The sequence below is a fragment of the Lacerta agilis genome, chromosome 3 (genome assembly GCF_009819535.1).
Source record: "Lacerta agilis isolate rLacAgi1 chromosome 3, rLacAgi1.pri, whole genome shotgun sequence".
NCBI classification, from domain to species: Eukaryota; Metazoa; Chordata; class Lepidosauria; order Squamata; family Lacertidae; genus Lacerta; species Lacerta agilis.
Genome location: NC_046314.1, coordinates 102251036 through 102268175, shown reverse-complemented (window position 1 = coordinate 102268175; position 17140 = coordinate 102251036). Strand labels below are relative to the sequence as shown.

The 17140-nt window shown below is 44.2% G+C and overlaps 1 protein-coding gene across 3 annotated transcripts in view; it reads left to right on the top strand.

Moving 5' to 3' along the window:
- LOC117044335 (two pore calcium channel protein 1-like) overlaps nucleotides 1–14265 on the top strand; it is a 31947-nt gene extending 17682 nt beyond the window's left edge. For all 3 annotated transcript variants that reach the window (XM_033144991.1, XM_033144990.1, XM_033144992.1), the window contains 12 exons: nucleotides 169–295; nucleotides 600–801; nucleotides 3940–4084; nucleotides 4523–4708; nucleotides 6227–6291; nucleotides 6856–6943; nucleotides 8026–8095; nucleotides 9011–9230; nucleotides 10816–10906; nucleotides 12030–12143; nucleotides 13416–13540; nucleotides 13748–14265. In XM_033144991.1, coding sequence (XP_033000882.1) covers nucleotides 169–295; nucleotides 600–801; nucleotides 3940–4084; nucleotides 4523–4708; nucleotides 6227–6291; nucleotides 6856–6943; nucleotides 8026–8095; nucleotides 9011–9230; nucleotides 10816–10906; nucleotides 12030–12143; nucleotides 13416–13540; nucleotides 13748–13893 — 1579 coding nt within the window. In that variant the 3' untranslated portion in view covers nucleotides 13894–14265. The remainder of the gene's footprint in view (nucleotides 1–168; nucleotides 296–599; nucleotides 802–3939; nucleotides 4085–4522; nucleotides 4709–6226; nucleotides 6292–6855; nucleotides 6944–8025; nucleotides 8096–9010; nucleotides 9231–10815; nucleotides 10907–12029; nucleotides 12144–13415; nucleotides 13541–13747) is intronic.
- The last annotated feature ends 2875 nt before the right edge of the window (nucleotides 14266–17140 follow it).

The window sequence follows — 17140 nt, the reverse complement described above, 5'->3', positions numbered from 1 at the left end:
TGTTCAGTGGCCAATCAGCAATCCCAGGAAAGCTTACAAAGTTTGTTTATATGAATCCAAATATCGCAAAACTGCTAAATATTATATACACAGTGGCCGAGTATTGGGTTGGTTAGTTCCTAGGCTTTTCTTACTTTCTCGGTGGTGATGCTGCTACTTCTCTTGTAGGATGCCAGCTTATGACTTCAGCTGGTGGTACTGCCTGTTTTTCATACTCTATGTTATTATCAACACCTACATCTTCATGTCAGTCTTCCTGGCTGTTGTGTACAACAATTACAGAAAACACTTAAAGGTAAGCACCGCCAAGGAAGGGATAAGAGATAAGTTGCAATTTTAGTAGAATTGGGGGGGGGACCGCTTGAAGCATATTTGTTGTGTTGAGCTATTTCAACTGCTTTTCTTCGGTTTCCTCATTGCAAACAGCTGAAAGTCTGTAAATTTTGATAATAAACCCAATTTGCAATGGGGGTTGACAACTGGGGGAAAGACCCCTCCGCCTGACACCCCAGAGAGAGCTGCTGCCAGTTGGGGCAGACAGTACTAAGCCGGGTGTCCCTCTTAAGTATATATTTATATGTATATATATTTTCCCACAGAATGAGATCCGCAAACTTGCTTACATGAAACGCCGCAAGATGATAGAAGCCTTCAACCTCCTGAAGGTGAAGGAGGAAGCAGAGTTTGTCGTCAGAGAAGACCGCTGGAAGCGGCTTGTGAAACTGGTGGCCCCCGACATCAGCACATCCCACCGAGAGTTGTTGCTGCGAATATGTGACGAAGAGCAGAAGGGCTTTGTGGGTGAGTAACAGCAGACTCAAGCAGTGTGGCTGGGAGATAAGGCTGCCAAGGCAGATGAGAGGGAGGGAAGGACAGGCGCCTCCTCCAACAGTATTTCTTATTTTCATGCCCTCCTCCCTCTTAACTTCCATTCTGCGCATGCTTTCAAGTGCACTAGGCCATAGTTGCAGCAGCTCAATCGCCCATCTGACCAGGGCCTAACTTTGAGTACGTTGTTGTTGTTGTTGTTGTTGTTGTTGTTGTTGTTCAGTCGTTCAGTCGTGTCCGACTCTTTGTGACCCCAGGCACACCTATCCTTCACTGCCTCTCGCAGTTTGGCCAAACTCATGTTAGTAGCTGTGAGAACACTGTCCAACCATCTCATCCTCTGTCGTCCCCTTCTCCTTGTGCCCTCCATCTTTCCCAACATCAGGGTCTTTTCTAGGGTGTCTTCTCTTCTCATGAGGTGGCCAAAGTACTGGAGCCTCAGCTTCAGGATCTGTCCTTCTAGTGAGCACTCAGGGCTGATTTCTTTGAGAATGGATAGGTTTGATCTTCTTGCAGTCCATGGGACTCTCAAGAGTCTATAGATATAGGCATGTTGTTGTTGTTGTTGTTGTTGTTGATGATGATGATGCACTCCCCTCAGCTCTGTGCCCTATGTGGAGGAACCGCCTGTACCACCCTAAAACTGGCCCTGAGAGGGGGACGCGTCTCTTGAGGATGGAAAGCCAAAAAAACATATTTTGAAAGCAGCCCACCGCTGGACGCAGCTTTGTCAACATGGGTGAATGTGAGGAAAGGATGAGTTAGGAAAATAAAACTGAACTGGGCCATTTACGTAACTCAGTATTATCTGCACTGAGTGGCAGCTGTTCTCCAGGGTTTCCAGCAGGGGGTCCATCCCAGCACTAACTGGGAATGCCAATGATTGAACCTGGAAGCTTCTCCGCAGGGGCGTAGCAAGGTAAATTGGTACCCGGGGGCAAAAAAAAATAAAAAAAATTGTCACCCCCCCCAGGCATGGGATGGTCAGGTGGTACCTGGTGTGGAAAATTTCTTCTCACCCCCCCCCCATTGATCCCCCCCCCCCGCAAAAATGGTTTTACATTATTTCATATTTTCTTACAAAGGAATAATAACAAGTAATAATAATAAAAAACTTTTATTTATATCCCACCCTCCCTGGCCGAAGTCGGGCTCGGGGTGGCTAACATCAGATACATAATATTGGTATAAAATCAAACAATAATTAAATTACCTCCTAAAAACATCTCAAAATCAAATGAAAGTCTAATTAGATGGCTTTCCACAGGGTTAGGGTTGGGAACAGTAAGTGTTCTCTGAACTGAAATTTCAGCCTTCATGACATAGGAAAACAGCCAAGTGAACAGCTATTTTGGTGGAGGAGGGTCAAGATATTAACCGATATGCATGAAATTTCATATATAGCTATATAATCCCTAGTATAGTAAGATAAGACCTTCGGAGCAGGCATTTTCAAAAAAAAAATCCAAATTTTTTTTTTCCAAAAAAAAATTGTTCCTTGGTAATTTGTCACCCCTTCCATTATGGGGCCTGGGGCGGCCCGCCCCCTCGCCCCCCCCTTGCTACGCCCCTGCTTCTCCGTGCAGATGCTTCACCCCTGAGCATACCTTTCCTCAAAGTAGTTGGAGGCAAGCAGGAGCCAAGTTGCTTCCTGAAGCCACATCTGTTTCTTTCATGCGTGTGTGTGAGAGAGAAAGAGAGAGTTAAGGCTGGTCTGCACATGCGGCACACTGAAGTGGGCTGTACCACCACTGTAGAGGCAGGTACCATTTTGAGGGGAGGTTGAAGAGAGGTTCTAGCCCAATCTTCTGCCTGCTCTCCTAGCCGTCTGCTATACCGGACCACTCAAAAATGTTATCTCCCACCTACAGTCAGAACTGAGACGGTCTGTTCTGCTAACTTGTCTTCTTAAATATGCTGATAACATCCTGAAATGCCTTATTCGCTGGCTCACCTGGTTTCATTCACTGCTTCAGGAGGTAATGAACCCCTTGAGCCCAAAGATGTGGTTTTTTAAATGTCCATTGCTGCAATGTAGTGTTGTCGTTGTTGAATTTTTAGAGTTGTGTTTTGTTCATCTTTTCATATATTTATCTGAGTGTGCTGTAAACAACCCTGGAATTCCACAGGGTGTTTTTTTTTAAATAAAAAATACAACAATACTAATAATACATATATATATATATATATATATATATATATATATATATATATATATATATATATATATATATATATATATATATATACTAATTATACTCTTAATAGTATCTTGAGCAGCTCACTGGGTGCATATTCAGCATATTCATCACAATTTAAATCACTAGTCAGTAAGATCTGATCTAAATCTCTCTCTTTTTTTTTTACAGAAAGACTAATGCTTGCTGGTATAATCTTAATGTTTACAACCAGATGAAGGTTTCATTTTTGGAATAATAAATTTTCAGGGTAGTTTTTACAGTTATATCAAAAATTACGGATTTGTTTATACTATTAGAAATACATTGACAGATAATTATGAAATTATTGTGAGGTTTGATAAGTTAACTGTTTATATTTGGACAACTTTTCTGCTGTACTTTGTTGGAAGGAGAAGAATAATCATTTCCTTAATAACAATTTAAACAATTTATTTAACTAAAGCAATAACATTATAGCATATGTATCCATGTTTGTTAACTGATGTGGTTAAGCGATTTTTAAAAAAATTTAAAAACAACAACCTTAGACTGAGTTTTAGCACACATGAATAACTTAAAACAAATCCTTATTTCCTGATGAATAGCCTTTGGACAATAATGTAACTTAAATAGAAAACTACCTTTAGAAAGATTTTTCCTCCAAAAGTATTTTATTTTAAATAATTAAAATATCCAATTTAAATTTTAAAATAATTTTAAATAATTGATTTTAATCCACCTTGATATTCAGTTAATCTGCAGCTGCCTTTACTTTTCTCTTATGCACATCCGGCTAGAAGACCTGGCCAAATCCAGATTGCTGCTCTTCTCCCGTAGGTTTAATGTGTGGGGTTTGTCTGAATTGCTCAGTATTGGCCTCAGCAGCTTCTAAATAAGTCCCCCCCCCGGCATTGTTTTCTGTTTATGGCAGACAAAAAATCTTTTGTGCGTCTGGCTGATCTTTTGAATATACAAGTGATCACCATGAAGCTCCACAGCCACCCCCTGGAAGTCTGGATTCCCCACGTGTACAACTCTGCTCCTAGCCTCGTCATTCGCAAGATGGTTCAGCACAAGTAAGTCTGAATCGATTGCCTTTCCAACAAAGTGCTTCAGGTGACCCTCGGGCAGGAGATACAGTAGCATGATAAGCCGAACCAACAGGTTAAAGAACGGTTTCTACCTGTGGGCCGTGAGGCTGCTGAATGGAAGACAGCAACATTGCAGCTGATGTTCGGGGTCAGTGGTTGTACGACAACACATAGAGTGTAACAAGGACTGAGAGATTGTGGGAGGGAGGGGGGGTTCGTTTAATCTCACTGTAAACATTGGTACAGTGACAATAAGGTATTTCCATTCTGTTCTGTTCTATTCTGAGCAAATGCTCTCACCTGCCCACGGGGCCATTTTGGATGGTGCACGTGGCTGGACGGTAGTCGTTTGGGTTTTCGGGATAAATTTCTTCGAAACGAACAAGTTTGGTTGGTAATTAACCCGGCGAACATCTCCTGCAGGGTATTTGTTTGGATGTATGATGTGATCATACTAATCAATGCCGTCTTTATTGCGTTGGATGAAGAGAACCCACTCATTTCCTACGCAGAGTGGGTGTTCCTCAGTCTGTATATCGTCGAGATTCTTCTGAAATTGTACACCTACGAACCCAGAACCTTTTTTGCAAGGAACCAGTTCTGGAACTGGTAAGTAAATACTTTTATTTTTGTCCCTCCGCGTTATGAAGAAGCCAGTAGTTTCTCGTTCTCCTACATCAGGCATAGGCAACCTTTGGCCCTCCAGATGTTTTTGACCTACAACTCCCATGATCCCTAGCTAACAGGACCAGTGGTCAGGGATGATAGGAATTGTAGTCCAAAACATCTGGAGGGCCGAAGGTTGCCTATGCCTGTCCTACATTGACGGGCTCTCCAGGATTTCCAGACATTTCCAGCGTTACTTGGAGGTCCCAGGGATGGAACCTGTGACCTTCTGCAAGCAAAGCACGTGCTCTACCATTGAGCTATGGCCCTGTCTGTTAGTATAGGCTTGCCAGGAAAAAACGCTCCACTCCGACTCCACACCATGTTTAAAGCACTCTCATGCTACTTTAAGAGTCCTGGCTTCCCCCAATGAATCCTGGGAAGTGTAGGGTCTTAGAAGTGCTGAGAGTTGTTAGGGGACCCCTCACAAAACTAGCAGCCAAACTACAGTTCCCATGATTCTTTGAGGGGAAACCATGACAGGTATCATACAGTTACAGGTAGGTAGCCGTGTTGGTCTGCCATAGTCAAAACAAAATAAAAAATAAAAAAATTCCTTCCAGTAGTACCTTAGAGACCAACTAAGTTTGTTCTTGATATGAGCTTTCGTGTGCATGCACATCTGAAGAAGTGTGCATGCACACGAAAGCTCATACCAAGAACAAACTTAGCTGGTCTCTAAGGTGCCACTGGAAGGAATTTTGGTATCATACGGTGCACATAGCTGAACTCTGAAATTTGCTCTTACAAGAAGTAGCGATGGCTACTTGGATGACATTATTATTATTATTATTATTATTATCATCATCATCATCAAACAACAACAACAACAAACAACAATAAATTTATTATTTATACCCCGCCCATCCAGCTGGGTTTCCCCAGCCACTCTGGGCAGCTCCCAACAGAATATTATTAATAATAATAAAGCGATAAAACATCAAACATTAAAAACTTCCCTAAACAGGGCTGCCTTTAGATGTGTTCTAAAAGTCAGATAGTTGTTTATTTCCTTGACATCTGATGGGAGGGCGTTGCACAGGGCAGGTGCCACTACCGAGAAGGCCCTCTGCCTGGTTCCCTGTAACCTCACTTCTCGCAGGGAGGGAACTGCCAGAAGGCCCTTGGAGCTGGACCTCCGGGGTCCAGATGAGACACATTCAGGGAAAGAATAAGGTTGTGTCCTGCCTCCACTACCGGAGAGACAGTATGCTTCTGAATGCCAGTTGCTGGGCCTTTGGCCGGACCCCACAGGACTCTGAGGTTCTCACAGCTGACAGAGTCATGAGAGACTAGACCGCCTCTTCACCAAGCTGGAGCTCTCCAGATGTTTTGTACTGCAATACTGGCTGGGGCTGATGCAGCTGTCATCTGGAAGGTGCACTAGGTTTGCAAAGGCTGGTGGAGATTGTAATATTCAGATGACACAAATTAAACAACTGTCTTTCCCATCCTTTCTAGGTTTGATACTTCTATCATTATTGCTGCCTTGATTGCAACTGTACTCAACGCTACCCTTAAATCAGGTAAGTCTGTGTGTTTCTCCTGTGCAAAGGTATGCAGCAGGTGAGATGAAAACATTTCTCCATTTCCAATATGGTTTCATGTCTCTTGTGACCATTGGTGCATCAAGGAACAGATAAGGCAAAACTTGGGGGTCGTTTCCGTGGACTTGGCTGGGTTGTAATGCTGGCTCGTGGTAATGTTAAACCGTGGATTAACCTGATAGAAACAAGCCTAGTCTTCCTCCTTGCTCACAAACTCGTTCTTCTCCAGTGCAGCTGCAAGGAGGAGATGCAGAGCTTCTGCTTCTATTTGTTATGTGCTGCAGTTTAGCATCAACCACAGTGGTGTGGTTATTCCTAACCATGGTTTGTTAAAACAAGCTAGCCTGACAAAACACAGCTGGAAGTGAAAGCTCCCAAACTTAAGGACAGAGTAAATGAGCCTTAAGTTCACTGAAGCTCATTGTTCTCAAGATAAGTCCAGCTTTCCCCCATCAGAATGACCTATGGCTTATGATGCCCAAGCATTAGGATAATGTTAGTTTTCTTGTGTGCTTTCCACCATCCCCTCTTCTTATTTTCCAGTGACCGTATACAACAGCCAGCAAGTATTGGACATTGTTTTTATCCTGAGAGTTCTTCGACTCATAAGAATCATAGACAGTATACAACGGTAAAATAACCGGGTTTTATTTACAAGCACTGCTGTAAGAGCTATAAAGCCATGTTCTCTAGTGAGTTAAGTTGTTCAGTATTAGTTTGCAGAGTATGCAGACTGTGGTTTGTGAATCTGCTTAGACGGTAGACTTCACCTGTTGCAACCATACACAGGCTACATCTACACATATAAAAATAATCCTTTTTTTAAAAAAAAAGTTTAAATATATATATGGAATTTGCCATTAGCTCAGCAGCGTCATCTAGTGCCACATCTGTATAATGCACTTAAAACACACATAAAATATTATATCTGCAGCTGTATAGCTGAGTCCACAGATAAGTAAAGGTAAAGTTAGGTTGAGTCGTGGACGACTCTGGGGTTGTGGCACTCATCTCGCTTTACTGGCTGAGGGAGCCGGCGTACAGCTTCCAGGTCATGTGGCCAGCATGACTAAGCCGCTTCTGGCGAACCAGAGCAGCGCACGGAAACGCTGTTTACCTTCCCGCTAGAGTGGTACCTGTTTATCTACTTGCACTTTGACGTGCTTTCGAACTGGTAGGTTGGTGGGAGCAGGGACCGAGCAACAGAAGCTCACCCCATTGCGGGGATTTGAACCGCCGACCTTCTGATCGGCAAGCCCTGGGCTCTGTGGTTTAACCCACAGCGCCACTACAGATAAGTAGGTGCTTGTAAAAGTAAAAAACAACAATGTACTAACAAGTATATAACTTGGATAGAAAAATTTCTAGTTCCAAGCTAGCCAACTAATCTAGAGAAGACAAAGGCAGCCTTGTTCCTTTGTTCTCAAAGGATAGATTGAATGTGACAGCTCATATTTATATCCCAAGAGAGAAGGGGGGGGGAGTTGTAAACAGGATGCAAGTTAAGATGCATCAGTCTAAAGGATAGGGAGATCAGCACAGAGGCCAAAGGTACAAAGATAGTCTCAGAATCTGGAGCTCCCTTGCTCTATCTGTTTTATCCCTATGCAGACCCCTTTCTGCAGTGCCTCCTTTTTTGGTATTTAATTGATCAGTGACACCTGAAAGGCCCATCTCATCCAAACTCAGTTTTCATATACTGTTTTCTTCTAGGTTCCGGGTCATCATGACTACGCTAATAAACATTGTACCTACCATGCTGACCTTTGGTGGACTGGCTCTGGTGAGCATCACCTCCTCTTTTTTTAATTCCTCCTCATCCTGCTCATTTTCATAAATCTGCAGGGGCCAGTGTGGTGTAGTGGTTAAGAGCGGTAGACTCGTTATCTGGGGAACCGGGTTCGCGTCTCCGCTCCTCCACATGCAGCTGCTGGGTGACCTTGGGCTAGTCACACTTCTCTGAAGTCTCTCAGCCCCACTCACCTCACAGAGTGTTTGTTGTGGGGGAGGAAGGGAAAGGAGAATGGTGGCCGCTTTGAGACTCCTTCAGGTAAAGTGGGATATCACATCCAAACTCTTCTTCTTCTTTGGTGTGCACACAGGACAGGATTCAACCAAGCTGGTGTGTGTGTAATGAGGTACGTTTGTGCAGTGGGACTGTCCTCCCCACTTCTCAAACTCAAAATGTGTACAGCCTCAGTCATATCTAGAAATCACTCCCAAAGGCATTATACATTCCCAGGACTTATTTTCCAAGAGAAGTGTCCAAATAACTTTTTCTGATCAGTATATCTACTAATTCCTGGCCCACTTACTGCATGTTTAATGGGAGACTTTCCGACAGGGCTGGCCCACCCATGAGACAAGGTGAGGTGACCGCCTCAGAAGACCGGATCCACTGGGGCAACTTTGACAGCCCCCAGCTTACTGTGCTGCCTCTACAGCAGCCTCTTGGCAAATAGGAGGCACTGCAGGTCCCATTCCTAGGGAGGAAATGGCAGGCGCTTCTGGGTTCTGCACCCACCAAGCATGATTGAGTGGGCCCCTTCCCCCCCCCTCCTCCAGCCCAACAGCCTTTGATTCCAACTTCAACCATTGGGTAATGTTGATTTGATTTCCCTTCCCTTGTTCCCAATGTAAATCTTCACTCCCCCTGCGTTGTTCACTGACAAGTAGATACCCTCATTTTCCCCATTAGGTGGTGTATTATGTATTTTCCATCATCGGAATGGAAATCTTCCACGGGAAAGTCCAGTTCTTCGCTGGAAACAGCACCGTGCAACATGCCCTCTACTGCGGAAACCCCGCTCTGAAAGACACCACCTTTGCTCGGGCCAAATATTGCAAGAATAACTTCAATGACATTGCGTCGTCTTTCATCGTCCTAATGGAATTAACTGTCGTCAACCAATGGCATGATATCCTTTGTAAAGCAGCATGGTTTTTGTTATGTTTTTAAACGCTTTGGAAGGGAGTAAAAAAGCCACCAAGGACTTCCTATCCTTTGGCAAAGCTGCACACTCCAGATCTCAGTGTGCCATAAGCCCTACTGTTGGGCAACAGTGACCTGTCCCTGGTGTTGAAACTGGAGCCAGTTGCTAGTCCAGGTGGCTCAGGTATGCAGAATAGGAATTGGGATGGGGGGGGACCATCCTGTCCTCCTCGGGCAGTGAAACGTTTTGGGCTAGCCCTGATTACAGAGAGTCATTTCCAGAACAAATGCATATATGCAAAAGTCCATGTTAAATCTCCTTTAAAGCAATAGGAGTAAAAATATACTCCTATTAATAGTGATTTTTTAAAAAAGGTTTGTAGTCAGTGCTGTGCAAGAGGCTTTCCCTTTTGCCCCAGGACTTCCCCTTCCATTCACATTCCAAATCTGATCCAGTGGATCCCCCCGGACCTCTGGGGCTGATTTTGAGGGTTGTAAAGGAGAGGAAGTGCAGGAGAGAGCTCTATTGTATCAGCAGAAGCCCCACTTCCCGAGTGCAACACCAGCAACTGGATACAACCCTAAATGTTAATCACCATTGGGAAAAGTTCAGTGATCAATGGCAAACTTCTAACAACTATTTCTGCAGCTTCTCTTATGTCACGGACATAATGGTCATAGTACTTGCACCTGGTCAGGCTACACACATCTTTGGTTAATCGGATGTTAACTTCCTAGGACACAATTTTTGTTTCTTGGTCCAAAGAAAAGGAGGAGGGGGGATCAGCTAGATAAACGTATGTACGGGTTTCCAAATGGTGGTGTGTGTTTTTGGGTTTTGGAGGGTTGGTTTTTTTTGCAAGGAGGAGCTATTCTGTTCCTATGAAGCTGCTTTCGAAATCATGAGGCAGGCCTTCTGCAGAAGCCTACTATATAGCATAGAGCAGTGTTTCCCAACCTTGGGCCTCCAGCTGTTTTCAGACTACAATTCCCATCATCCCTGACCACTGCTCTTGCTAGCTAGGGATGATGGGAGTTGTAGTCCAAAAACAGCTGGAGGCCCAAGGTTGGGAAACACTGGCATAGAGGAATGCTTTTGCAGAAAGATTTCTGAAAGGGGGGAGAATAATGAGAGGCACTGGTGTAAACAGACATGGGGGGGCACTTTAGATCCATGCCATCAGTGAATGTTGCTAGAGAATGCAGTTAGACAAGTTCAAATGGCTAAAAGCCTGGGGGACAGGGTGAATTATGGAATTTGCCCCCATGAGAGACGTAGACGGCCACTGACTTGGATGGCTTTAAAAGAAGAATAAGCAAAAGCTGTGTTCTACCTCCACAGCTGGAGGCAGTACGCCTCTGAATGCTCACTGCTGGGAATCGCAGGTGGGGAAAAGAACCCAGGTCCTGCTTCCAGGCTTCCCATAGTCATCTGGCTGGGCCACTCTGAGAACAGGACACTGGGGAAGAATGGCCATTGGTCATTCCTAACTGGAGCCTAACTTGACAGATGGGCGAAGTTAGTAAGCATGCACATGGCAAACTTCCTTTTGTAGTCCTTAACTTTCTACTGCTTGCCAGTGGATTTGCCCTCGTGACTCACGAGGCAGCAAAGCTGTACTTCATCACCTTTCATATCGTCGTGGTCATTATGATCATTAAGTAAGTCCAGTGTGTTCCTGCGCCTCCTTCCTGGGGATAGAGGTGGGGGCATTGGGTTGTATTCCACCGGAGTCCGGTTCCAAGTAGGACCAGTGAAGCAAATGAACATCAGTTACCGTATTTTTCGCTCCATAGGGCGCACCGGACCATAGGGCGCACATCGTTTTTAGAGGAGGAAACAAGAAAAATTTTTTTTTTCTGGTTTTCTTCCTCTAAAAGCCCTGTTTTTTTGAGGATCAGTTAAAAGTTTTGCAGTTTTTTTTTGCAAAGGAAAAAGCCCTGATTTTTTGAGGATCAGCTAAAAGTTTTGCAGCTTTTTTTTTGCAAAGGGGGAAAAGCAAAGAGGAAAAGCTGTTTTTATGGGGTTCAACTCACATTTCTGCAGCTACTAAAGGAAAGGGAGCCTTTTCTACAGTTTCCAGACAGATAATCTAATCAGCCAGTCACATGTAGCTGGGGAAACAGAAAACCTCCCTCTGCAGCACATTCAACAAAGGAGGGTGGGGCTGAAAGGGAGCCTCTTATCTTTCTCCCGATCTCTTGCTGATCAGCTGCTGAGCAGGGTCCTTTCAACACCCCCTTTTATTTGTAAAATAAAAAGCATGATCCTCTTTTGGCCCCTGGGCAATTCAGCTCCAGGGACCACCATTCGCTCCATAAGATGCACAGATATTTCCCCTTTTTAGGAGGAAAAAAGTGTGTCTTATGGAGCGAAAAATACAATAGTCCTAGCAAGAGTAGAACCACTGATGCTAATGGACATGACAAGCGTGATATCACTCATTCTGCTTATATTTAATGTTCCAAATGTGTGTGCGTTTGCAAGCAGAGTAACAATGATGCTCTGAAAATCCAGTGGGATTAAGATACAGCATAAACACCTGTCCTTTTCTGTTCTAGGTTAAGCTGGGTTTTGTGTGTTCATAGTGATGGGCTGCTTTGGGGGGAAAGTGGGGTATGAATTTAATAAATAAAATAATTAAAATAGGAAGGGCAGGCAAAAGTCTATGGTGTGTTGATCACACACTTCAGTGCCAACTGCCATATGGATGGATGAGGTAGAGGGGGAGAAATGATTGTTTTTGAGGTGCATTGTTTCCATGTGTCAACTTTTGATTTTTAGCATCTTTATAGCATTTATTCTGGAAGCTTTCTTTGTGGAGTATTCCCTTGAAAAGAGCGAAGTGGAAACTGCCATCGAGAAGAAAATCCAAGAACTTGGTGTGGGCATTCAGGAGTAAGTTAACCAAGGACAGAATAACATCTCCCTTCCGGTTCCATGTACATGGCCCAGTGAATGATGGCTGAGGGATGCTTGATTTGTATGGACTTGAGCAGCTGCCACCTGCAAAAACTGATGCTTCAGTTATAACCAGTGCTGTCAAGTATCCCGTTTTCCCCAGGATTCTCCCTTATTTTAAGCAGTTTCCCACTGCTCAGCCCTCAAAGCAAGTGGGAGCCGTTTCCCGTGCTTACAGGGGGGTGTATTCCTCCCCCTGCATCAGCCCCTATCCGTTGCCGCCAAGCCCCTCAGCCGGCAAATAGGGTTAGCTGTCTGGCGGAACCTGGCTGCCTTTGAGCAGCTGCTGCTTCCTGTCCTGTTTTGATGGGATCAGACAAGAAGACGATGGGGCTCCATTGCGCGGAGCACATGGCTGCCCTCCTCTTTGCTCCACTCCGAGCCCGAGGCCGCTTGGAGCTTACTTTGCTGCTCCGCCCACTTTTGCTTCTGGCTCCGCCCACCACTGACATGTGACTGTCCCCGGGATAGGTGAGACTGCTGATCCCTTATTTTCAAATCCGAAACTTGACAGCTATGGTTATAACTTCTGTGGCCATTTGGTTGAATGTATTTACAATGGATCCACTTTCCCATCAATGGTGGTCCAGATGTTGGACTACAACACCCATTGGCCTGGCTGGCAGAGGCTGACAGGAGTAGTAGTCACACAAAGTCTAGAAAGCACCCTTAGATGCCCCCCTGTTGAACTGCAATTTTTAATAACTTTTGCTTCTAACTGCTGTCATGGTTTGGTCATGTAAACTGATTCTTTACGGTTTTAAGAATTGGCACAACCTGTCAACTTATTATATATAGAGAGAGAATGAATGAATGAGTAGGGTAGAAGAGCTTAAAAATGCCAATATATTTCACATCTGGCACCCAATGTGCCCCTTTGGTTTTGTGCTTAGTTTGTTTCTACTACATTATGAAAAGTCTCAATACAATTTATTTTTAAAAAATGAAACAAGGAGGTGCAGGGCACCTGGCTGCTCTAGACCCCAGATCTACTTTAAACATTTACCTGAGAATAAGCCCCACTGAATTCATTAGGACTTTATTGTGTTTAGCCCTGCTGAGGATTCCTTGTCGTTTTTTTCAAGAAAATCACATTCCCAGTAAAAAGCTATGCACCTAAGAGGAAAAGCATGATCTGCAGCCCTGTAGGGAATGTACAGGTATTGTACTTAATAGTTTTTGGTGGTGGTTTTTTTTTTTTTTTTTAAGGGATGAACTACTAGAAGGTCAACTGATAGACAATATGGAAACCAGTGAAAATGACCTTGGAGGTGATGAGGCAGCAGCAACGAAGAAGAAACCGAAAGGACTGATGTTTAAAGTTGCTTCCAAAAGTGAGTGTGTTAATGTTTAGCATTGAACTTGAGTGTATTTTCCAAGACATGAGTGCGTTAACACATTGATAAAACTGAAGTCCCACAGACCCAAGGGTCAGACTAGACTGCTGAGATAAGTCAAAGTGGATTTGTCGTGTGCATTTGTACTGTGCTTTGAGCTTCTCTATCACTGGAAATTAACATTGTTCAGCTTTTTGTCCCCAGGATACAGGACTGTTGATGCTTTACTTCAACGCATGTTTGAAGCAGAGATACCTCCGGAAGAAGAAGGCCCTTCACTGGAGCAGATCTTAAACCTTTCACCGGATGACACTTACCTGAAGAACCCCACCTTCAACAGTGCTGTATAACTGGAAGCTGCTTTTCAGGTGGCTCACTAGCTGCCACCTTTAGAGCTACCACATGCAGATAAGAGGTCCTGATGCTCTGCTCTCTAATCCCTCCCTCCAATTAACAGAGCATCCCACAGTGCTATTTTTTTAAAGTGTATAAAATCATGAAAATTGCAGTATTTTTTATAAAGGGAAAAAAAGCACATTGAATGTGTCTAAAATACTTGACTCTCTCCAAAGATACTTAGCATGCTATCTAAATACATAGTACTAAAACCTGTATAAAATGTCCACTATTTACCTCTGTAACCTGTTTTGATACAGTAATGCTTTTCCTTGGGTGCATTATCAACCAATGTGGGGTAAACCAATAAAAAGTTATAAAGAGAAGACTGTTTCTATCTCTCCTCTTTTCCCTGCCTGTTATCCTGATGAATGTTTAAAGCAGGGAGAAAGGAAACAAATGGATTTTGTCTTGTGGCCTGGTTTAAACATGCTACATCTTTGTGCAAACTGATACCTAACAGGTAAGAGTGCTTAAAAGCGGCGATATCTGGGCCATGTTTGGCAAAGTTAATTATCGGAAGATATTAGCAGCCAAAATTCAAATGTCAGAGTTAACACCAGTTTGAAGGCTGGTTCATATGGGCGAGGCAGCTGCCTCTTAAGTCATGCAGAAGCAGAGCAGGCACAACCACTACCACCCTGCAGCTGGCAGTGTGTGACATAAGTCTTAAAGGCATGCTTTCCCCCTGGTTATGGGGGAAAGATTGCGCAGAAGCCATAAATGAGCCAGCAGTATGATGCAGCTGCTAAAAAAGCAAGTGCAATCATAGACTGTATTAATAGAAGCAGTGTTCACATCACATGAGAGGCAATACAGTGGTACCTTGGGTTACAGACGCTTCAGGTTACAGACTCTGCTAACCCAGAAATAGTACCTCTGGATAAGAACTTTGCTTCAGGATGAGACCAGAAATCGCGCTGCGAAGGCGCAGGAGGCCCCATTAGCTGTGGTACCCAGTGGTGGTACCCAGTGGTGTCAAGTATCACGGATTGGCTGGGATTCCCGTTTTTAAATGCGTTTCCCGCTGCTGCCCCGGATTACTCAAAAACCCAGATATTCCCGGGTTGTCAAAGGACTCCCTTCCTTCCCCGTCCGTTCTTTGCCTGCTGTCACAAAGAGAGACTAGCTGCAGACAGGCAGCAGCCAGAGGAGGGGGGAGGAGGAGGGGAAAGGAGGAGGAGAGACTGGGAATGAGTTGGAAGCAGACGCAGCCTCAGCACGCAGGTCTGCCCTGCCGGAGACAGACAGAGCGGGGAGGGGGCAAGATAAAAAGACCTCTCCTGCTCTGCATAAGGAAAGCGCCCCTTCCGGAGCCTCAGGGGCGAGATGTAGGGCTTGCAGGAAAGGTGAGTGTGGTGCTATCCTCTCTCCCTCCACCTCCTCTCCCCAAGGATTAAAAATAATGAATAAAACTTTTTGTGTGTGTACACAACAACACCACACACACACACACACACACACACACACACACAAAACCCTGGCCTTTCTTGCCGACTCACAGTCTGCACAGCTAAATTAAGGAAGATCTCACTTTCCTTTCCTCTTAATGCAAGTTTATTTCCTGACGAGGACAAAGGGGCATTTAAAAGGGCAAAGGAGAGGGGGTGTCTTTCAATATGTCCCCCTCCCTACTGGTTTTTCCCAACCACTGGCATGCTTAGATTTATTTATTTATTTAATGCATTGTTTTGGCGGGGGGAGGGAGCGTGGGAAGAGAGGATTCCAAGCTAGTAAATATAATAATAATAATAATAATAATAATAATAATAATAATAATAATCAACCAGAAAGCAAACTCTGCTGGAACAGCGGTGATGTGTGACAACAAAGGGAGGTGGGTTGGATATCCTGTTAAGTCTTCCCCCCTTTTTAAATCAGGTGAAGAAAATTGTCTGTTTTTCCACATACGCACGGCCAGAAAGTGTCAGGATAGGGACCCCCAAGCTGATGCCCCAAACCTCGGAATCAAACCTGTTGCATGTACCGAACAAAGACCTCAGTTCTCATGTACATGGAGTATTGAAGATAAAGAGGGAGAAGATGTTTTAAAATTGCTCCCTCTCTCTCTCTCTGTTTTGTTCACACTCAGAGAGAGAAAAATCACAGCACTTTGAAACTCCCGGTGGTGCTTTCCCTTCCAATTTCTTATTTATGGGACTTTTTGCCTGGCATGGCTAAGATTTATCCCTCCAGCCCCCCACAACCGAAATAATAATAATAATCAATTCTCTTATTCCCTTTTTAAAAGTGGAAATTCCCTTACCGCGAATAGGATTCCTCGTAAGAAAAGGGAAAAGCTGACAGCTATGGGCTGGTATTAGCCTTTTTTCTCCTTCCCAAGCTGGACAACGCAGTGTCCCACGTTTGCTTCTGGCTCCGCCCACCACTGCCATGTGACTGTCATAGGTGAGGCTGCTGATCCCTTATTTTCAAATCCGAAAGTTGACAGCTATGGTGGTACCTCAGGTTAAGAACAGTTTCAGGTTAAGAATGGACCTCCAGAATGAATTAAGTTCTTAACCCGAGGCACCACTGTAGTTCCACTATTCTATACAGCTCAGGTTGGATGGCCATAGATTCCTGTCTTGAAGGTTGGACTAAACGACCTTCAGGGTCCTTTTGAATTCCAGAATATGTTGCATGATGCAGGGGAACAGATGGTACCCTCTGTTCCAACACAGAGTACTTCATGCCAACTGCATTAACTAACTGAGCCATACTCATGCTCCTGCTGCTAATTTATTAAAGAACATTTTGTTGTTGATCTTAATGTTTTTAGCAACATGCTCCTGCTAAAGTTTCTGTATATATTTGGAAGAGGCTTCTATATTTTGAAGATGCCTTCTTGCCTCCAATAGCTTAGACTGTTTGTTAACCAAACCAGCATCCTCTTGGCCTTGCTGCTCCCTTCCTGATCTGTGGTATACACCCTAGCTGAGCTTCTAATATTGTGCTTTGCAACAACTCCCAACTTCCTTTTGAAAATTTCTCCCTTATTTGGGGGCAGTTTGTCTTTTGAAGACAAATGCAACCATGTTAAGATTTTCTTAGCTATCGGCCATTTACATATCTTGAATTTGATAGCACTGTGGTCACTGTTCCCAAGTGCGCAAACAACAGGTTCAGGGTCTCTGCTCAGTTCCCATGTGAGGGTAGTTGAAGTCACTCATTACTACCCTTCCTCTTTCAGATGCTTCC